We start from the raw sequence: 23,462 nt of genomic DNA on the forward strand, positions 1-23,462 counted from the left end.
TTGCAAAAGTATTTTCCCAGGTTTTTGCCCAGTTCTGACTTTTGACTAAGCTACTTTAAATTTTCTTTGCTGTTAATCTTCTTATTTTCAAATCATCAACAAATTTAATTAATTTGTTAACCACAATCTAAATCATTTGTATGTATTAAGCAGTTGTCCTAATATAGATCCCTTTGGTACTAATAATACTACCCCTGTTTGAGAATTCACTCTTTATCTAAATTAATTGCTTTTCTGGAATTTTAGCAAAACCTTCTGAAAATCTGCATACAGGACGTCCTTAATGGCGGCAGTGCAACTGGGATGTTAAGCAAATCAACGTCAAGGGGAAAATTATTTCCCATAAAAAAATAGACATGATGTTTTGCATTATGGCCAGACAATGTCACCTTTGACACATCTGTCCAGAGCACATTGTTCCAAAAGTCTTGTCATTCAAGTGCATCAATGTTCTTCTTGGAGAGCCGGGGTTTTCTCCTGGATATCCTTCCATGAAAGTCATTCTTTTTCTTTTTACTGTTGGTGGATTCATGATAATAACATTTACGATCGCGAGGGAGGCCTGTAGATCCCTGGATCTAACTTTATGATTTGAGACTTCTAGAAGCTTCATACAATTAGATCCTGGAGAAAACTTGGTAGGTCAGCCACTTCTGGGTAGATTGACATCAGGCTTGGATTTTCTCCATTTGTAGATTCTTATCATGGAATAATGGACCTCATATTGTTTGGAAATGGCTTTGTAACCATTCCCAGACTCGTAAGCAGCAGCAGTTCTTTCAGTAAAACTGTCACAGATTTCTTTTGATTGGACCATAATGTGTTACCAAAAACCCGAGTGCTTAAGACTTACCCAACCATGTTCCTCATTTTATATACAAGAGGGAAATTTGCTGATAATCATCTTATGTGCGCATGTTTTGGTGCACCGGAGTCTACAAGTATGGGAGCACTTACTTTTTCAAATGTTGAATGCTGGCTGATTTTTTAAAATAATGGCAAAGTAGAATTTATCTTTTATTTGTTTATTGAGGTTAGTTTTATCTACTATTAGAACCTGGTGAGAATTAGGTGAAGGTCAAATATCTCTAAATTTATTATAGCATAAAATCTTAAGTGTGTACTTTGTTTCACCACACTGTAAGTCATCATTTTTCCAGTTGGGTATTGCACCTTCTTGAATGCCCTTTTGTAGTTTTAAGAGATTGTTTAGTTACTTCCCTTATTTCTTTCAGTACCACTGATAGCTGCCAGTGTCTAGATGTGCTTATCTGAAACATATCTGTGCCAATATTATTTAATATAGAGCCTTGTTTCCTCAAGGTGGAGCTCTTGTCAAGTTTGTTCCTTAGATAACAGAGACATTGACTAATATGTTCAGGCATTTCCCAATCAGTATCTCTAATACAATTACCTCATTTTTTGTTGTTTACCTTTTATTACCTTTATTGTTCTTTTGTTGTTATAGTATTAAAAAAGAACTTTACGCTTGAATTGTAATGTTCATGAAGATAATAAAGGTGACATTCTCACTCATTAACCATTTTGTCTTCTAGACAAGAAACCGATTTGAGGGTACCAGGTCTGAGGTGCTAGACCTGATGAACAAAATCAAACAAAATCCCCAGGAGCACAGACGTACCAGTCCACTCAGCATTGAGGGCTACATGTACATCCAAGAGAAAAGTAAGTGCACTTCTTCTGTGGTCTCTAAAATGGTATGTTAGTACTGGCACAGTGCATGTTTTACAAAGTTACCAAAAACCCCTTAAGTGAAAAGAATGTAAAAATGGCTACAAATGGGAGCAGGCTTTTTAGACACTCTAGCCTGTTTTGTAAAATATAGAAAAGGTTTGTATAATGTCATCTTCAGTTATAATCCTGCTAGGCTTCCCCAATTGACTTTATCATGGATTTAAACTCATTCACATTTTAGTTGACTGTTTCTTGTACTTGTTAGCATAGTTAAAAAATAATTGATATGACTACAATTTCAAAATAGAAAGCAGTATGATTGTGGTTTAATAACTATCGTTAATAGCAGTTCATTACGAGGTACAGAAAATGGAAGAAAACGTGAAAAAGTCAGCTGCCCTTGTGTAATCTCAAGCAATAATGTGGTGGCTGCTTCTGTTTTGCAGGACCACACCCTTTTGGTTCCAGTTGGGTGAAGAGATACTGTACATACATGAAAGAGCAGAAGATATTTAACATGATCACATTTGATCACCGATCTGGAGGGAAAGTGGTCAGTAGTGGTTTTAATAAGCTCCCATGTGTTTCTTTCGCCCCATACATTACTGGAATCCATTATTAATACTAGCAGCTCTTGGGGTTTTTCATATGGGGCATGATCTACAGTACAGTAGGTGCATGACTTGGCACTAGATTTTTTTTATTTGCACAGAAGGTGGTGTGAATATTGACACAAACATTTATTTCTTAAGAAATCTCTTAACAAGAACATAAGAAGGCTTACAAACTAACATACTGTAACAAACAAGAGGATGCCATTCGACACATCTAGCCTGTTTGGTATATAGGATCTACTGTAATTGATCGAAGGAAAGAGCTCTTTCTTGGAGGAAGCCAGGGCAATAGCTTCACCCACAGGGGTGAGTAGCTTGTTCCATTCTTTTTTACCCAGAGGGCTGCGGCAGTGTCTCCTGTTCCTGTTTTTAAATGAAAAGGTGCCTGCAAGTGCAGTGTAATTTCCTTTTATAATTGGGATTTTTGTTTTCAGATATTTTTTACGGTAAAGTTCTGAAAGTAAAGTGGAACAACAGGACAATAAATGACAGAACTGTAAAATAATCATGTAAAAATACTGGAGTGTTGATGGTACCTTTGTACAAAGTACACTGCTCTGTACCTGCTGTACCCTAAAGCAAGGATACTGTAGAAGCCTGTCAGCCGGTTGGGACACAAGCACAACTCAGAATGGTTTAGATAACTACTCCTTCTTCGTGGTATTGACAACCTCAAGAACTGATTTTATAGTACTTCGCATATAGTGTTTTTTTTTGTTGTTTTTACTTTATGTATTATTGTATATTGTGTAGTTCTGGATGAGGGCATTTGCTAAGGAAATAATTCATTTTTCAGTTAATCAAAATACTCAAAAAGCAGCACAAAAGTTGGACTATGGGACAAAAAAAGTGGTTCTGGATTTTATTCACTGATATGCAATTAAATTTTGTCCAGGTGGAGCATTTGAAGTGAAAGAAAGGGAAACTGCCTAGTATTATAATAATAACCATTATGAAAAGGATGGGGAGTTATCATTCTTAATTCCATCAGAGCTGTTTCTGTTTTTCATAAGATCCTTGGCTTAGTATAGCTTTTGCATATTTAATACTTTACATCAATAACAAAACAGCATAAGCACATTAAATTATATCACACAAACAAATGGTCTGAATGGTGTCACAATACATACTGTAGCAAGCAGACCAGAACACTTCATATTCTTTTTTTAAATGTTTAGTAGTAGTTAGAGTTTGGTATTTGTTATTAAAATTGCATGTGGAAAGCTGAGAGACCTCAGTAAACATTGAGAATATACTTGTAAATTCTAGATCTTTGAATATTAAAATCTCAATCTTTTGACATTTCACCATCTATAACATTCTTCTTTTCAGGGTCATGCAATTCTGAGTATTAAGTCTCTTGCCCTGTCAGTTTCTGCATTTATGTGATAATTGTCCTTGTGAAATTTGTGTAGGTGTAGGGGCAGGGATAGTATTGAAACTTGATTCTTGGTGTATCGTTATCTGTTCTTTTAACACAGGAAACAAAAGGTTCTCAGGGGCAGAAAAGAAACTTCTGTGCCATGCACACTGCTTCTGCACCAGCTCCAGTATGAGAACTCTGACATATTTCAGGCAGCAATGAAAAAAAAAATCGCCTTTCTTACTGCGTCTTGAGTTAATGAGGCCTTAACCCTGAAAGGTTAATAGTAGTGCCTAAAAAACCAATGAAGAGTTGTCCTAATTTAACTGAATATATGGTTTGTTTTAATTTTTACATCTGATATCAGGGGTCTCCTTTCCTGAAATGTTTTGCAGGAAATTGCATTAGATAGCTCCCTTCCCAGGGTCTCTCGCACTAAATTGTTCTTCTCTTAAAGAAATGTTAGGTAAGTGGTGAACTATGGGGCTTCTGTTACTTAACTTTGCACCCCAAATGCCACTCCGAAGGGAGTGTAGGGAGGTGGCACTGCATATAGTACTTGCTAGTGAAACCCCCTATTGAACACCTTCAAAAATACAGCATGGACTTTTAGAACATAGCAGAGCTTATGACCCAGTTATTTTTTAAAGAGTTCTTAAGTCATGGATTTTATCTCTTTCACAGTCATAGTCAGAGGTGGCTTTACAGCTGGTTTTCATTCAACAGGTTAGGTTTAATGGTTGCAACTTTGAGGTTATTCCCAGAGGAGGAGTGTAGCCTGATAAGAATTTGTGACAGATTTATATATTTAATATGTATTATTTTATGCCTTATTATAAAACTGAAATGCTGCAAGTTCATTGGAAGCAAAAAGCCATTTGAAATGTAATTATACTGGAGTTAATTGGAAGATGAGAACATAAATGAATGAGCATGCCTGTGAAACATTTACAAAGTTTGACATTGCATTACCTCTTGTGAGCTTTGCCATTGTCATTTTAATAAAATACTTTGAAATTATTTTGTGTTAATTAAACAGACAACTGTAGCATTATGTTCATGAGCTGGGAAAGTACTTCTATTCCCATTTGAGGTTTTTATTCTGAGAAATGTGAATGGGGCTGCAAGGGGTGTCCCCAGATAAAACATGGAAAAGTAAAGTGTTTTCTTCTGGTACGTGCTTTTTAAGTTTGATTAAGATTGAGCGGAAGTTAAATAGAAGGAAGTACTGCTCATTTCTGCACTTCAGTGCAAATTTCTAAAATAAAGATGACTCCAGGAATATATGTACAGTGTATATATATGTGTGCACTTTTCCAGTTTAAGACAGAGCTTCTATATAGAAAATGGTAAGAACATGGGGTGAAAAGGTAATAAGTAATTCCAACAAGATTTTGTCTCCACATCCCCTCTGAAATGCAAATATTTAACGTGGTTTTAATATGAAATTGCTGGTTGGAAAAGTAGGAAACTTGTTTCTCTCGCAAAGCTCTGGACTGCTTTGTGTTTTTAACCCCCCCTTTGAATACAGTAATATGAAGACACAATCTATAATGCCAGGTACTGACTAGATCTTTCTGCAGGGTGAAGCGGAGTCGGTCATCCTGAAGTTCTGTACAAGGAAATCAACTGAGTTGTTCGACAGACGATTTTGCTTAGACATAGAAGTAGCAGACCGGTAAGGGCTTTTTTTTTTGTAGTCTTTCAAATGTGGATCACTTAATAATCTGCACTCTGCATGCCTTTCATAGGAGCATGTAATTGGTTTGCCAGTTGTACTTCGTTTTACTTCTGATGTCAGACAGTGTGGTTCATTGATCACACATGATGACAACGGTAATTAAGAAGGATTAATTGATCTTCAGGGATATTGCATTGCCTGATAATTGGCTGCAGCATCGCTGGCAGTACCTATTTATTATATTTTGGATGCATTGTAAATTTAATGTTCTTAATTGCCCTTAGAAGGACAAAAATTGACTACCGAAGCAGGCAGTTTTATTACTCTTATTTAGAACTTTCGCATCCCAAGGGTCACACAGTGGTACAGTGGAGGAGTATTTGCCCTTCTGCTTTTAAGTTCTGCCCCTAATGCTGCATTCTCTTCATCTGTGACACAGACCCGGTGTCGTCCTCACAGTTCAGGCCTTGTCAGAGGAGGACCGTAAGCACTGGATGGAGGCTATGGGTGGTAAAGAGCCAGTACGTCAGCTCTGTGTTTAGTGGGACTGTGCTTGCTCCGATATTTTTTTTTTGCTTCTTGCCTTCATATCCACATTCCCTATCTTTCATCTTTCTGTGATAAAGAGCTCTTTGAAACTCCCTTGAAACTGTCAAGTAAGTGTTTTCACACCAAAAGGCAGCTCAGCTACTCCCTGTTTATTCAGATCTCATCAGCTCTGATTCTTCTCTATGTTGAACTCAATAGAAAATGTCCAAAATTAACAGTACAGGTTAGGGTTTAATTTTACGGGTTATCTTTTTTTAACATTACTTTGATTCCATTTGTACAGGTTTGCTTTTTGGGTAAAACATCTTCAAAGAGAGAAGGAAGTAAGTACTTTTTATTTGCATTGTCTACATTGCTATTTAATTTCACATTTAACTAATGATTTGCTTTAACCACATAGTTATGCTGTATATAATGTTCATTCACTTAGAACCACCGAGTTACCAAAAAAACTACAGAAGAAAAGTAGTCTAGTAGTAGTATCAAATTTTTCAAATACTTTTTGTCAGGGCATATTGATTTCATTTAATTATTTTGCTTCAGAATATCCTAATTCAAAACTTTACATGGTAGTTTTTAAGAGGAACTTAAAAGTAAGTGTTGAAGGGAAACATGCACATAATGCATATCTTGCATTTCTTAAGTGATAATAAAAAGTAAATTTTAAGCCCAGTTAATGTCAACAGGCAATGTCAACCACTAGCACCTGACATCCCAGTGTGTGCGGCTTGAGCTCATGCTCAAGCCGCACTCACTCTTGTGGCTCTTGTGGCTCTTGTGAACAACCACTCTTGTGGCTCACCACAAGAGGGCACTGTTGTGGAGCAGGAAGGTGTCAGATTTTTGCTCTGTGAAGGTGTCTTACCATGCGACATTCACGGGCGAACAACTTTTCATTATGGTACAAACTGGATGTTGTGGGGGGAAAAGTATACAAATTTTGGGAACCTTTTTGAACAGGATGGATGCTAGATAATATAAAGTGTGTGCAATGGACAAAGGCCTGGGGGATGAATATCTGTTATCACAGCTGGTAGTGTACAGGGATAGACATTTATCACAAACAAAATAGTACAAAGTAGTACACCAGGTTGTAATGCACTAAGTCCCGGGTTTCTGTAAAGCATTTGCTGCGAGGTTATCAAAATACTAACAGAATGCTGAGCTGCTTGCAGATTTGCCTGTCTCTCCAGTGATATCAAGGCCAGGGTGGAGCATTTAAGCTGCGTATCATCGCAGTTGAAAAGGCAAAGTTTCGATGACTATATTTTGGGATCAGATGGGTTTTTTGTCATCCCCTTCAGACAAAAAACCGAAACACATGCAACGTATTCCACGCTATACGTTGGCATTGAAAATGTGTGCTGACGTACTGAAAGGGCAACAATGTATCGAAGAGCTTGGTTTTGGTCTGTTAACTCCCTGATACAGTGTGTGTCTCACAGTGGTGACACCAGTCATTTTATTCCTGATATCTGCTGCCTTGTGCAGCCGTGGTAGTAGTGTGTGGACAGTCAAGGGAGCCTGTGCTGCATGTTGTCCCCACCTATGAAGGTCTACTCTCTTCATATCGATGTGAGCCAAAGTTTTTATTTTGATAAAACTCTTATTTCACTCAAGAAATGGAAAATACCAGGTGTCTGCCTTACATAGTTGGCATGTTGGAGTTGTGTTGAAGTACCAGACCTTTCGACTGTGCCTTCTTTACACCTCTTCTTGTGTAAATTGATGAAGAGAGTTTGACATTTATGACAGCTTGCTTTTCTTCAAATCCCCAAATGTGTGAAATGTCAAGTCTCAAGTAGGATCCTCTGTGCATGTTAAATGCCTCTGTGATTAGCATCTTCAAACTGAAGTATTATGGCATTTAACTAGGGGTTTGTTTGACTGGTGCTACAGTATATTCTCACTTCAAGCAGAGAAATCCTGCTACATTGTATTTAAGTTCATTACTTTCAATTGCAGTTGATGCACAACTGGATGAACTTGGATTTTCTTTCGTCAGGAATTCTATCAGTGCAATAGAAAAAAGAGGTAAGTATTAAAATATTGTTTGTGCATACGGAAAAGTAATTGGAAGAATGATCAACATGAAATCTGCAACACTGATGTACAGTATGTGCAATTTCACACCTGCACGTTGCTAGTTTCACAGTGAAAATGGGGAAGTAGATTATTATAGTCCTGAACTCAGTTCCAGCTTCTTTCATGAGGTGGTAATATTTTCTTCAATATTTATATTTTCATAATCCTATTATGAAGCCAGACTAGTTTATTTATAGTTATAGTCCTGGAATGACAGAGGGAGTGGGTAGGTATTCAGACTAAAATTTAAGAACCACAATATTTAAGTCAACCACAAGAGGGCAGTGGTAAGTTAAAATCCCTTGCAGGTATGCCACAGAACCGTTAAGATTTGTTTTCACCGAGTCAGAATGAAGTTCTGCTTAGTATTTAATATTTAAAGAACTGTTTTCAGTTCATTGTCCTACATTTTTATATATAAAGTATGTATTTCTAAAGAATGTCATATTGTTATGTAAATATATCATCTGAATTACAAATACTGTAAAATATGATAGTATAGGCACATTGCTGAGTGTGTATGTTTGTATGTTCTCCCCATGTTCTTGTGGGTTTTTGCCAGGTGTTCCGGTTTCCTCTCATAGTCCAAAAACATGCATACAAAATTGTGCCTGTGTGAGTGTGTTTGTGTCTGTGTGTGCGCCCTGTAATGGATTGGTGGCCCATCCAGGTTGTATCCTGCCTCTTACCCATTGCTTGCCGGGATAGGTTTTGGCTTCCCTGCCACCCTGACTGGTTAGAAAATAGATGAATGGATGTCTGTATTTTTTTCCTGCAGTAGCTTATTGGAACCTGCATTGTCATCCCCTGATAAAAATAGGTTCGATTTCTCACAGAGACAATAAGTCACAAACATACTGTAGCAAAGTATGTCAAGATTTTATCACTGCCTTCAGTTATGTCGCTAAAATAAAACTGTCAGGGAATAAACCTTTGCTTTGTATTGCCTGTCCTGGGTTCTATTCTGATCTGGGATGTCCTGTGTGTGGGGTTTGCATGCTCTTCCCCTGTCCAAGTGGGCTCCAGGCCCAAATATCTCCAGACACTCTGGTTTCCTTCTGCCTTCCAGAGACCTGCTGGCTGGGTTAATCAGTCTGTAAGTTCTGGGTGAGTGGCCAGGGTGTAGCCTCATACAGTGTGCTATTCAGGATAGGATCTGAAACAGCCCTGACCAGGAGCAAGAGGCTTACCAATAAGGGGTGAATGTACTGTAAGTTAAAAGTGATTGATGATCCTAAATTACTTTTAACATCTTGTCACCATAACTACAAAATATAGGTTATTAGATCTGATGTGCTCAATTTAAATTGATACTGTTGACACAGTGCTCACTATAGGTCAATTAAGCATGGTACAAGATGTCCAAAAATGTGTTCTAAGCAAATATTAAAATGAAACCATTAATATGTTCAATCCCTAATTTGCATAAAATCACACTGCAGTTGCCTTCTGCATGCGTTTCGAATGGTGCTGTCTTTCTTTTAACAGGAATAACAGACCAGGGGCTGTACAGAGTTGTGGGAGTGAGCTCCAAAGTGCAGAAACTTTTGCATCTGTCATTGGGTAGGTGTTGTCATATTAGATAACTTTATCAATTTTGCTTAATATTAGAATGATCATCTTGATTTACCCTTGGTGCGTACAGGTAAGTTAGTGTTTACCAGGCTCATAAGGACAATGAAAGTTATTCACATTGATGTGCTGCCAAATTACCCAAAATCTTGGTCTATAATAATTCTGATTTTCCAGGTCTATATCATTTAGTGAAAATGGCGATAGCAACCATTTTAAAAATTGAGTGCCTTGAAAAGACTGTACATAGCTAATTCAGTCATGATGTTAAAGGTGTAGTAAGGTGAGGGCCAATTCAAAGACAAAGAAGGGTGGGCAATGCAAAGACAGATGAAGACTCATTTTGCTCTACTGTATATGAAAACATGTAGAAACACCCATTGCTTCATATCGGCAAGACAGTCAACTAAAATAGTTTCAGTTTTCATTAAAGACATGTAGAGCTGGATACCAATGATATAATAAGAATAATGGTAGAAATTCATCCTGTGACTGAATATCATTACATTTATTCTCATGGTATAGGTCATGTGTGAATGACCTAAAGCTTTTCACATTCACTGTGGCCACATACTTTGGAGACAGTGGCTGCCCTTGGACTTATGTGCCACACATTCTGTCTATACAAGAACAATTTCCTATTCGTTTTCTGCTCTGTCAGGCTTCTGCTTGAGAAGACCTACAATAAATAAAAGATACAGATGTCACAGGTACAATGTTAATATGCCCCTGTTAAGCAACTCTTTTCTGCTAAGTGTACTTTGAAAGGTTCTGTCAATTTCGGAATGAAATACCCCAAACACAAAATAAAAGTAAGCTGTTTGTGGTTTTTGCCAATGTGAAAATGTATGACAGACTGCAGTGTCTGAATCTCATGGACAGTGTAGGAGTTATATTGGCACTGCTACACGAAGCTAATAGCAGTTGTTAATACACAGTCTATTTAATATTTATCAAAACATGGCTCAACTTGCCTTAAGCATCATAGTTTAAAGGAGATCAAAATTAATACACTAACGGACTAAATCTATAGAAAATGAGTGAAATATGAAATAATTTAAATGTACTTGGATGTTTTTCACCATCTGCAGCAGATCTTAATTTGTGGAATATACCGTAATGTATTGTTTTGACAGAAACTAGAAGTATAAAAGTAATTTATTCTGAGGTTTCAAGGTTTCCATTCAGCAAATTAGTAACTTGGAGTTGTGATAAGAGAAGAAATAAGACCTTCAAAAGTGTAAATGTCAGAGACACTACAGAAGCCTCTCCAAATCTAGAAAGCTAAGGCAGGAAAAGACCTTAAGCAGTCTGACTTATTTCTGGAACAAATGAAACAGGGTAGGGTAGTACTCTGTGCAGTGCAATATATTTAATTAGATTGGTACAGTATGACCTACTGGGTGACTTGGTGTCACAGTGGTTATCATTGCTGCCTTGCAGCTCTAGGGCCCTGGATTCATTTCTGGATCTGGGGTGCAATCTGTATGGTGTTTGCATGGGTTACCTCCAGTCTCCTCCCACATTCCAATGACATACTGATAAGCTAACTGGCTCCTAGGAAAACTGGCCCTTGGGTGTGTACTGTATGTGTTTGTGTCCGAGTTTGCCCTGTGATGAACTGGCCTCCCTTCCTGAGTGGATCCTGCCCAGCGTGCGTTGCTTGTCATTATAGGCTTTGGATTCCCTGTGAGCCTGTTAGAAAGTGGATGGATGACATACAGTATATCGGAATGTGTTCCCACAACCATATATCCATTTTGTGAGTAACATGGAGGCAAAGTGGATAGATTGTTTGATTGATCATTGTTTTGGGAAATAATATTTCTAAACTTCTTTGACAGGTCATTAGTCCCATTCAGTTAGTCTTTTTTGTGTAAGATGTACAGTATGTTTTTGTTTTATTTAGCTCAATATAACTTTTTTTCAAGAGATTCATTAGTTCTCTAATGGTTTTGGACCTGTTATCCTTACTCTATAGAGGATTGTTCTATATTAAACTCTTAAACACAGTAATGTGGTATCTGCAGTTTGCATTTGTCTTAGATTTTGCTTTCATTTCACAAGACTGCAACCTACATGTTTTTGTTTCTCAAACTGATATGATTTTGGACTTTTGCATGAAACTCTAAAACTCCTTGGCTCAATGAGCCTTCAGAATCTGAGCTTATCCAATTCTTAGTTTTTCAGATGTTTGTATATGGGTATAACTAATTTATATAACTCAGAGTTGTTTACCTTTGAAGCACAATTACCCTCTCCTAACCATGCTTATTGGATTTTCTTTTTTTTTTGTGGTTTCAAAGTCAGTACTGTACAGCATATTAAATACATTTTGAAACCTTGACCCATACAAAACAGCAGGTAACTCAAATTTTTATTTGACCTGTCTCTCTTCAGGTTTTTAAGATTTGAACCCTGTGGTACACTAAGTAATGGTAAAAACAAAAAGTGAACATGCATGTTTTTATGTAATACAAATGGGGCATAACTGCCCACTTGCAATTCTGAAAATGATCTCGGCAGGATTGTGCGTCTGACGCTTTCATTGGTATTCAGGTTTGCTTCTACCTGACGCACTGATCTGCTTAAGGGCCTGGCTGGGTCTTGTCCTTGTGGGCGACACTTGGCTCCCTAGCTGAGTGCAGTAAAATCAGATTGTGATAAACCTCCTTCCCTAGCTCCAGACGACAAAACAACACTGCCTGTGATGTGCAGTGAATGATAAAACATGGTTGTTTCACCTGTCGCAGTCAAGGTTTGTGTGCTCCACATAAAATGTTTGGGCATGCTAGTGGCTTGGCGGTTAGCACTACTGCCTCACAGCTCCAGGTCTGCAAGTTTCTCCTGTGCGCAAACGTGTTTTCTACAGTTTCCTCCAACCTCCCAAACACATAAGGCCTAAGTTAATTGGTATCTCTGAATTGTCCTTTGTTTTCTGCAAGGTGTATATCCTGAGATGGAATGTTGCTTTGTGCTGTGGGCCCTGTGTTTCCTGAATAAGCTCTGGGTTGCTGTGGCTTTATGACAATAGGTGATTGGATGGATTGTTAAAAGGAAAGGCCTATCTCTCTCATTGACATGATGTTCATTATGGTAATGGTGATATATTCATATTATACACTCTGTGTACATTGCTTCTACGTATACTCATTGCCTTTTGATTGTCTTTTGATAGTACAGTACTTGTTTCAGCCCGTATTATCTAATTTAGTTGTGAGCAGGGCAATTCTTTTATCAGAACGTCACATTTTAGAGGTGGTCCACCACCTATTTTCTCTAGGAGAACAGTTTTCTTTATTTCCTTCCTTTATTTTACAATAATCAGTTGAAGTGCTATAGGGTAGGCGAGTGAGCATGATGGGCACAAAAAGTCACTTTTTCTTTGACAATCAAAAATAAGTCAACATACCAAAAGAAAGACCTCAACCTCCCACTTGTGAGTCTTGCTTAGCTCATTTTAGAAAATAGGTTCTCCTGCTGGCCTGACCAGTATCCCACATTTCTTTAGTACCTTGTTCTTTTTGGGCTCTGTTACTGTCTTACTTTTTTCTTGCCTTTTTGGTCCTATAAGTTGCTGGATTGAAAAAGCCAAAGCCTTTTGTAAAAAAATGATTATACAGCATTCGGACCGGTCACAGTTTGATCATAATGAAAGTTCGTTTTAAAGTTTAAAGTTGAAACAAAGTGATATTTACATTGCACTTCGATTTTGGAACCATGCTTTGCTCATGTATTTCAGCACTAGCACTAATGACGGTCCTTAAGCAAAGCTTTTGATGCGTGGGCTCATTACATTTCCTTGTGAAACTTTTTTTAATTAGAAATTCTAATTATTCTTGTTATACTCCCTTGATTTGGAATAGTAAAGTGTTTTTTACATCTTGGCTTGCAGTTATGAAACCTGTTACTGCACACGGGAGAATGAGGAGGTGTAGGCAGACTCCTTAGACACTCACCTTCAAGCTGCTAATCTTTTAGTATGTTGCAGCTATACAGCAACTGTACCAAAGGTTCAGCACTGATTGATGAAGAGGCGCATCACAAACCTATAAGCACCCAGTAGGCCACATGGGGTCTCTGTCACTAAAAGCTGAATGAACCCTTTTCAAGTGTACCCTTGCTACCATCAGTGGTGCTTGGCCAATTGTGCTCCCTTACTTGGGAAATCCTAGTCCTAGGCTCAAACCAGTGATTATAGAGCTCAAACAGTGCACAGACGAGCACCTACTGTATAGTACTTCAGAGCCTCGTGAAGTGAATTTCGGTGGTGGTGTTAAGCATGTCAATGTCTGGTTTTCATTTACAAATAGCCAACTCAGAGGGCCTTTTTCTCAGTGCAAACAGTTCAATATGGGTATATAAGATATTTTTAAAAAATTATGAAAAAGAAATAGAGAACAACAAAAAATAAATATCCTGTATAATGAGAGTGAACTGTATTAACAGTGTGTGGATTTTGTGTGCGAAGTTGGATATATACTGATAATCAGAAGAAAGGTATAACTATATTTTAGAAACAACATGAATTTTGGGTATTTGGGTATAAATGTTTCTCTTTTCGAGAAACACCCTGGGATTTTTAATGACCACAGAGAGTCAGGACCTCGGTTTTTACGTCTCATCCAAAGGACATTGCCCGTTTTCAGTATAGTCACTATACTGGGGCATTAGGACCCACACCTCTTCCAGCAGCAACCTTAGTTTTTCCCGGGAGGTCTCCCATTCAGTTACAGGGTGATATGGCTGTTGGCGGACATGTAAGTTGAATTAATGCCAGAGGTTTGTGCTAGCTGTTTATTGCAATGCATTTAAAATTATATCCTTTATTTTTAGATGAGAAGACTTACAATGATGTTAATCTGTTGGCTCCTGAAGACTGGGACATTAAAACTATAACAAGTGCACTAAAGCTATATTTAAGGTAACATTAATGTATGTGAGTTGTATATTTTGTTCAAATACAATTAGATGGCCTTTTTAATTGTAGTTGTTACAATATGATGTATTACAAAATATACCTTTTCTCTCCCTTAATAGTTATATTATTGTTGACCTCTGCAGTGACTCTTCCCTGGTGTGTCATAAAGTGAAGAATATTCAAACTGAGAAGAGTTTGCCAAAAATGTAAATTTGGCAAAAGGTTAATAAAAAAGTTTTAAAGTTATTTCTGTTAATTCCTGCCTGCTGTAAATAAAAAAAACCTCCTTGCCAGACAGAGCTGTACAGTGTTTTTCCAGAGATTATGTAATTTTTGGCTGGGGATCAGTGATATATGCAACTTTTTAAAGATTTCTTGACAACTGAGAGAACCCGGTATGAATAGCTCAGATTTGGGTGGTTTGCTACTGAATGGGAAAAATGAATCGGTAAAGACCTTTATTTACATTTCAAACAGCGAGCATCGCAGCAAAATATTGACATTACAAAATCAGGATTAAGTCCAGTATAGCAACTTAATGCTATATAAATAAATACATCATTTTAAATTCTGAGGTAACATTAAACACTATAAAACTATAGTTTATAAGGTTTTTTTACAGTACTTTCTTCATTAGTCTCTGTTTAATAGGTTTTGTTAGCTGTAGAGATAATGAAACAAATTTGTATTTGTTATTGAAAAATAAAAAATTATGACATAGCGTGCATATAACATACATTTCTCTCCCTAAAGGAAAAGGGCAGAGTTTACACCGTGCAACTTAAGAGACAGGTCATTGCTTTCTCTTACTGGAAACAGCTTAAAATGCCACCTAAATTGGAGGCAGAGTATTGTTTGACTCATGATATTTCAGCATCTGAAATTCCACTTCTTTGATATACGCACAAGCTACACCCTAGCATAACAGCCGAAAACAAATACTGGCAGAAAACAAAATAAATCTGCAAAAGTTAAGACTGTCAAAATGTATTAATACAAATTTGTGTTTATCTTCTAAGATTTGTGTGTGGAAATACTTTAAACATTTTAAAGGTATTCTAACAGTGACAACAGGAGTGAGGGCAGAATACTCATTCAGTTAATTAACAACCCCCTATGTGCGTGTTACAAAATACGTTTTTAATCTCAATAAGTTTTGGTCTGGTCATTGGTGTGGTAAAATTGTAGTAACAAAAGAATTATAAACATTTGATCAATAAATTATCATCATAGAAAAGTATGAAGTGGTTATTGCAATATAAACATTTGTATTTTAGATCAGAAATGGACCTTTAAATACAGTATCTCCCTCCCATACATTAAATCATTGGCATCTCTTTCTAAAACTAAACTTGATTCTATACATGAGCTTAGATTCCATATAAGGGCTGTTGATCTTTTCTGCATGTGTTTTGAAGGAACCTTCCTGAGCCATTGATGACCTATGGGCTTTACAAAGAGTTTATCGTTCCTGCAAGTGAGTATGCTTGACAAAACCGAAGATAAAACACACTGACACGCATTGCTAGAAGATTGTTTGTTGGGTTGCATGGATCATTGCCTCTTCAGTGCATTACCATTTGTGTTCGATATAAATGGTTGAATAACTAATTCAGTCACAGCTTCTTAAATGTCATGAGTCAATGTTACGTTACTTTTAAGTAACTTTGGGACAATTTAACTTTTAATAGGATAAGATTTCTTACATTAGGAATTTGTCTTTTCACATACCCCAGCTTGCTCTCCATGAGACACACAGATAGGGAGAGAAACCTGGGGTCAGTGCGCAGGGTCAGCCATTTATACTGCACCCTTGGAGCAGTTGGGGTTAAGGGCCTTGCTCAGGGGCCCAATGGAGTAGGATTCCCCTGCCAGCTGCAGGATTTGAACCAGCAACCTCGCAGCCACAGGTGCAGATCCTCAGCCACAGTGTCACTGCTTTTATTACTGTCTTATAAGCAGCACTTAGTCCCATTTTCAGCAGGAATGAATAGATTAATACGAAGACCAAGCAAATCAGATTTCCTTGAGATGACTGAAAATGTAAAATATATGTGACTAAAACAAACAGAAAGGGTGGCTTTATGGATATCTAAGTTTAAAACATGTTCTCCTTTAGAATAATTTGAATCTTTTAGATTGATTGCATTTTTTGTAGAACAGAAATAGGAAATTGTTTTGCATTCTCAGTTGGTCCAGAACCTCTGTTCATATTGGAATGAATATCAGGAATATTCTAATCGGTAAGTTTGGAACAAGGAGAGAAACAAGACATGATATTCATGAAAGTGGGTCATAGCCAATATCTGCTTTGAGTAGGCTTTGTACATAAATCACCTGGGATGAAATATGCCCGTTTCTGCAATTTCTTATGCATACACTGTGCAGGTGGAATTTTAAGGAATGAAATGGAACTGGGCAAGATGTTGAATAATTGCAGAAGGCTATTGAATTTTGGAGCCAAAATATGCTTCTTAATAACCCCCTGCCATTTAGTTTGAGTACATTTTGGTATTCTACAAACTTTGAACACATTTTATTGACTCATGCAGAAAGAAAATGTTTCTGGTGCCTTGTTAAAAGATTCAGCATAAAATGAATGTTTTTTATATTCATTTTATCGTTTTTAACTTAAACTAGGGCTATTTCTTGTGGGCATATAACAGAGCTATCATCTAATTTTTACCCTGTGAAGAAAGTTCTGACTGCTGCAGGGTGCTTATTCCTGGCTGTACCATTTATACCATGTCTGGAGCCCTGTCTTAGAGCTTGTTAATGAGAACCACCACTTTTCTAGATTTAAACTAAGTCACCTTAAGGCTGAGCCCAAATGCAAAGTTACTTGTACTGAGTGCAGTTCTGTCTGCCAAATTGGTGTAATTCTCTGACAAAAACTCACTGAAAACATGGTAGAGCATGAGACTCACAATCTCAGGGTAGTGGGTTCATGCTCCACGTCGGGTGCCAGGTTGGAGGGCAAACATCCATTAATGTATGAGAATTAGACATCCCTGTACCTACAGTATTCTGCACATAGGAATTTCATTAATAGTGTGCTCAAGAATTATTGGCATCCTTGATAAAGATTAACAAAAAACAGCACAGATAATGAGCTATGCTTATGCTCAAAAATGGGAAAACTGCAGGCTTTTGTTCTATACAAATCTAATAAAATTATTTTAAGAAAAACAGTTTTTTTATACCCTAGTGAAACTCCCAAAAATATTGTTCTTTAGGACTGAGTATTTACATAAGCATAATTTCATTGCAGATTTCATTTTGTTTGGAAAAAATAATATTACCAATTCAAAAGTATTTGCTTTGAAATAATCATATTAGAATAAAAGCCTGTAGTATTCCCATTTTGGGGAAATAAAATACAGCTCACTCATCTGTGGTGTTTATTTCATACAGCTTTTTTGTTCATCTTTATCAAGGGTGCCAATCATTCTTGAGCCTTACATGCAATGTATGTGTGTATATCACGATTCGAGTGGGAGCTGTAAAAATATGAGTACTGTAAATATGCTGTAAAGTGTAAAGAATGAACATGGAGTGTAGAGCCTTCTTCAGTTTTTTTTGGAATTTTGAACACGACACAAGTTGGCACGTCACCGTTAATTCATATTTCTTCTTAGATCTTTGCTTTCATGGTTGGGAGTATTTTTGTCTGAATTTGAACTTTTTGGACTTTTTTCAGTTTGGGTTTTACAAAGTTTTTTAACGTGTTTTTAGTAGCTTTTTACTGTTATGACCGAGCTGATATTGCATTGCTATTTTGTTTTTTAAAACAGAATGTGGCAGTCCTGGCTCCAGAGTACATGCAATTCATTATTTGGTTCACAAACTTCCAGAAAAGAACCAAGTGATGCTGGAAATACTGATGAAACACTTAGCCAAGTAAGCTGCTTTTATTGAGTGTTCATTCATCCTGTTATTCTGCTTTAAAGTTGTTTAACAAGGTATTTCCAATGGGCTGTCACTAGGGTGTAACACTTGTTTATGTTGCTCTCTGTTCGCTAAGTGTGTTCAAGAAGAAATGGGTTCAAATTTTTTCCGCAAGAGGTCTTTCCGTTATTCTGTTATTTTGTGAATGTTCTAAAAAGGTCCAGTGGTCGTAAGAGTTAAGTTGATTTGACTAGTTTTATCGGTTTACAATCAAATGGAAAGAACATCTTACCTTAATGGCGAAAGATCTGCTTGAGGTGTTAAAAAAGCTTATCATACAGTATAGGAGCCCAGTCCAATTTATGTCCAAGAATGGCATTATTTGTGGATCCTAAAAGGGCTTAAAAATATAAGCGCATGAGTAGCAGAACTTCAGCAGAAACAGTGCGAATGCTTCAGGAACTGCATTTTCTATCTGAAAATTGGACCCAGTTTTCAGGACGGTTTTAAGGACTCTTGTGCTCCTCAATTATTGTAAGAAGGACAGAACAAATAACAGCAATGATCCTTTCCATGTGCATTTCTCATTAAAACCAGACGTAGTCTCAAACAAGAAAACCAGATCTCTACATCTTTTCCAATTCTCTAAAACCTAAACAGAAAATATTAAATTAAAAGACAAACTAAAAACTGAATAATAAAGACATGTAAGACTTAATTTCCTAAAACCGTAAGTGGGAAAGAGAGCAGAAGTGGAATTTCCCTAGAATAATATCTCTGCACAGTCCAATGTTTGTGTGGTTTGTGTCAGATGTGAATGACGAAAGGATTTTGGAAAAGTGGGCTATACTTCATTTTGGAAAGGATCAGCAAGATCAGTAGATGACAAAATTATAGGAGTAAGGTTTTAAGGGTAAAACCTGTGTCAATAAGCAACAAAACAAAATGATTGTTTGCCAATATCGAATGACAGCTCATTAGAGAGCCTATAACCTCCAGTTAATAAAGAAGTCAGAGGGTGTGTATCAGTCAAGGTGAGGCTGGTTATCACACACTGCATGTCATGGAAATGTGAAACTTCATCCTAGCCATTCTCTTACTGCATGTTTTTTTTTTAGCTTTTTAAAATTTGCTGTTGGATAGGAACCAGCCTAATTTATCGTCTGTCCACTGCTGCTTTTTCTGTATCCTGTCTTTAAATTTTACTTTAACTTTAGCCTTAATGGCTCTAAAAGATCTCCCAACCTGATTATTAGATAAGTCTTTCTTTCCTTAACATGGCATACCATGTGTGCATACAGTACCTATTGTATATTATTGGATGTAGAAGAAAACACAGAACTTGAAAAAATACAGGAATGGAAGAGTTTCTGTTCTTTGAGTTTGTGTTTGTGCCATAGTTCTCTGGAAAAGGCTCTTTTTTCCCCTTTTGTTATTTTCAGTGTTGCTGCTAACTGCAAGCAGAACCTGATGACAGTGGCAAACCTAGGCGTTGTGTTTGGTCCCACTCTCATGAGGCCACAGGAAGAAACGGTCGCAGCCATTATGGATCTGAAATTTCAGAACATTGTGGTAGAGATTCTCATAGAAAATCATGAGACGGTGAGTTTCGTTTACTCCAAAGTCGTAAAAAATATTTTCTTTCCTCTTGAAATGTTCCTGCCAGCACATTAAAGTTAAACTTTAATTATGAAAATCATCTGCTAAAAGCATAACATCAGCCAGATTCTCCACATTATTGAGGAGAGTTGTTCAAAATGAATATTGGGGCTAGTTTGACATTTCATAGCATTTGAAGTGTCACAATGACTGAATTCCCCTGTTGCAGTTTTTGTCTGAACATTGTCAGTACTGTGCAACTTTTTTTTGAATTGAAGGAAGCATCCAGTGGCGTAAACACCCTCAGAAAAGGTAACTGGTATTTAAGAGTCATGAATTCAAATCCCAAAATTTACCTTTTCTGTGTAAATAAAATATAAAAAATAATGTAACTGTGATGTTAGACGTATAGAGATTACATTTTTTTTATTTTGGGAGATGTTGGGTTTGCATGTTTTTGGCTTTGTTTCTGAAAAAGATTTGTTCAAAATTTACTTTGTTTACCTAAATATCATGTTGTACTTTTTATTCTGTGTTTACTTAATAATAAGAAATAGTCATAAATCTTAAAATACATTAAATTTGACGTTGAAAGTTATGGATAGAAACCCCAAGACAAGGTATTTTATAACAATTGTTTAGATTTGAATCCTACAGTTTTTTTAAAAAAAATATTTGTCCAGTAGAGGGTGCCCATATATTTTTACAATGTTAAATGACAGTTAAACTGTTCTGAATTACATTGTTTACATATTTAGGTCACCTTTTAAATTGTTTTTCTAAAATATTAAAGACTTATGAATTTGCAAGAATCTGGTAACGTATCCAAGAAAAACAATTTAATGAGACAGATTTTAGTTACTGTTGAATCAGATTACTGATGGATTCAAGATTCTAATTTATATTACGTGAACCTTGTACAGTATGTGTGTGTTTATTCTTATGTTTACTATCTACTGTGTATTTGAAATTGGAAATTAAAATATTTGCTGAATTTAGCATAATGTTCAATTTTCTAAAAACAGTGTTGTGTGTATTTCTTTCAGTTAGATGTTTACTCTTCGTCTTTAAGTGGTCTTGTCCTGTCTTTTAATACCCAAGGAGCAGTCTGTATTAAACTTCATACAGTATGTGGAGATGAAGGGAAGCTACTGCCAAAAACTCATGGATATTTTAAGATTTTTACAGTACCTCTTTGCATATAGTTGGTTTCAGTATTACTGCTATTTAAAAATATCACATCAGGAGACTTAACGTTTTTCTGTGCTTTATATTTTAAATCCCACACCAACTCCCAAATAGTTAATAAAATGTAGAAATCAATACCTGCCTTCCTCTTCTTTTTGTGCATTTTCTTCTTAGTGTGTAATTTAATAAATGTGCCTGGCGCTTTAGCTTGCTGTGGTGTGGACCTGGATACAGTTTGTTAGCCACTGCAAGCAAGTTGTAAATTGGAAACGTAACCTGTGAATTTTATATGAATTTATAGATTTCTCTAGACCCAACATACTTTGATATAATGCTGTTTGATTTTTAATTAAGTTATTTGCAGAGCGTTTAATGTGTAGACATTTAATGTGTATATAGAAAACATTCAGTGTTTGATCCATGGCGTAGTCCCAGAGCATTATGGGGAAAGTTCTTGGCGTGACTGCTCACGGAATCTGAACACACTCCAAAACAAATTCTGCTTCTCACTGCTGCTGTTTGTAGCAATAAGCAAAGCTGCTTCTTGGCTTTGCTCAACAATTGATCCTTTAATAAACTGATTGCAGATTTTCGGAGGTCCTCCTGATGCTTTCTCGCCCATGACGATGCCTTCTCTCACAGCCCCAACCCGGTCATCCAAGAAACAGAGCCGCTTAAACAGGCCACTCGCAGTATACAACCCTAATGTGGAGCTTCAAGGAGGTAAGCTGAGGTTTACCCTCTGTGGCATTTCACACAAGATCAATAAGGAGATGTGGAAGCAAAAATATAAGAAGCATAAAATGCTGTTTTTTTCCCACGTTTGGATTTTGCCTAGTATTCATTTAAGGTATGTTGAAGATAATGGTTTTTAATTTGGGGCACAGTCAGGCCAGTGTCGGCAAATGTTCTGTTTTTTATTAATTCTCATTTATCACATGATTATGATCCTTCTGCCAGTTTTGAACAGTAAAGTCTTTACATATGCTGACTATCCATTACTGAATCTGTCCTAACATTGTGAAGCAGGTGAACTGGATAATTTGGGCCTTTGCCCTGAAAAAGTTGCTGCCAAGTTTTTGTCACATTTCTGTTCTTGGGAATCCTAAAAGAAACTAAATTTGCCTACCATATTGTTCTTCCTATTACTCAAGGTTTTACTATAGAGCTCTTATAGTCTGCAATGGAATATGTAGTCTGTTACTTCTTTCATTAGGTTGGAAGATGATGATTTAAAGTCTCTTTACAGCATTCAACATAATGTGTGTGGTCAGTCAGGTCTTTCTTGCATTTTAAATTTTACCCTCATTAAGCTATTTCATTTATCAATACATTTTCACTATTGCAGCTTTCCAGCAAAGTACTGAAGACCTTTGTATAATAGATACAGAATATATTAGCACCATTTTAAAATAAAGATATACTGTAGCATTATTCATTATCTGTTCCTAGAATAGTTTTTTATAATTGATGTTAGTGTTTTTCAAGATGTTTGTCACAATTTAAGTGCATGGATGGTTATTCTTAAGAATTATAAATAGAACTGTCCATGTTGAAGTCATTTCTCTGTTACTTGATGGTTATTACATCTATCCGAAGTAATGTGAAAGTCTTAAACAGGTCTTGTGTATTCATAGTTATTGTTTAAAAAAGGTGTATTAGATAAGGGAATTACAAATTATTGTAATGTTTTGGCCCATTTTTTTAATTCACCAGTTGTTTTATAGACTGGGGTCTCACCTGCCACACCTGCTCTGGACAGGGTGAAATTTACAGCTGTGCTTCTCTGACACACCTCCCTGCAGAGCCATTCATCTTTTGAAACACTGCGAGTTCCACAGCGCGTGACAGGAGAGTTTGCTCTGATTGGAGGAATGGCACGTCGCTCTGCCATCAATAGAAGAATGCAGATGCTCAGAAAGACAATGTGTCAGTCTTTGCTGCAAAGCCGATTGAGCTCTGGCCGGCTAATCCCAGTCCTACACTGGTTAGACCTTGCCAGTTGCATTGCTGCTGTTCTTCCACTTCAGTTAGAGGAGAGGTGCATCCCTTAGTGATAGTACCACAAGCACACAGGCACCCAGGAGCATAAAACCCTATCTGAGTATTTCACACCTAGAAACCCCAACCTACTCATCTAATTGTTCTCCGTAATTTCAGGAATCCTGGTTCCAGTCAGGTAGTGACAGACCCAGCACTGGACCTGCGATCGTAGAGATCAGCTTGTACCTGGCCTAGCATCTTTATTACTTGAGACACTCAGGAGGCGGCAACATACTGTATTTTACTGTATTACTTTATAAACCG

At 36.9% G+C, this 23,462-nt stretch overlaps 1 protein-coding gene across 3 annotated transcripts in view; it reads left to right on the forward strand.

Moving 5' to 3' along the window:
• Positions 1-23,462, forward strand: part of arhgap10 (Rho GTPase activating protein 10) — an 80,084-nt gene that overhangs the window by 39,454 nt on the left and 17,168 nt on the right. For all 3 annotated transcript variants that reach the window (XM_088917616.1, XM_088917634.1, XM_088917626.1), the window contains exons 8-19: positions 1,557-1,686; positions 2,142-2,248; positions 5,256-5,350; positions 5,793-5,874; positions 6,186-6,225; positions 7,868-7,936; positions 9,476-9,550; positions 14,396-14,483; positions 15,899-15,957; positions 18,275-18,380; positions 19,811-19,970; positions 21,743-21,878. In XM_088917616.1, the coding sequence (XP_088773742.1) occupies positions 1,557-1,686; positions 2,142-2,248; positions 5,256-5,350; positions 5,793-5,874; positions 6,186-6,225; positions 7,868-7,936; positions 9,476-9,550; positions 14,396-14,483; positions 15,899-15,957; positions 18,275-18,380; positions 19,811-19,970; positions 21,743-21,878 (1,147 nt within the window). The remainder of the gene's footprint in view (positions 1-1,556; positions 1,687-2,141; positions 2,249-5,255; positions 5,351-5,792; positions 5,875-6,185; positions 6,226-7,867; positions 7,937-9,475; positions 9,551-14,395; positions 14,484-15,898; positions 15,958-18,274; positions 18,381-19,810; positions 19,971-21,742; positions 21,879-23,462) is intronic.

This window comes from Atractosteus spatula, chromosome 1 (assembly GCF_055471065.1).
Source record: "Atractosteus spatula isolate fAtrSpa1 chromosome 1, fAtrSpa1.hap1, whole genome shotgun sequence".
NCBI classification, from domain to species: Eukaryota; Metazoa; Chordata; class Actinopteri; order Semionotiformes; family Lepisosteidae; genus Atractosteus; species Atractosteus spatula.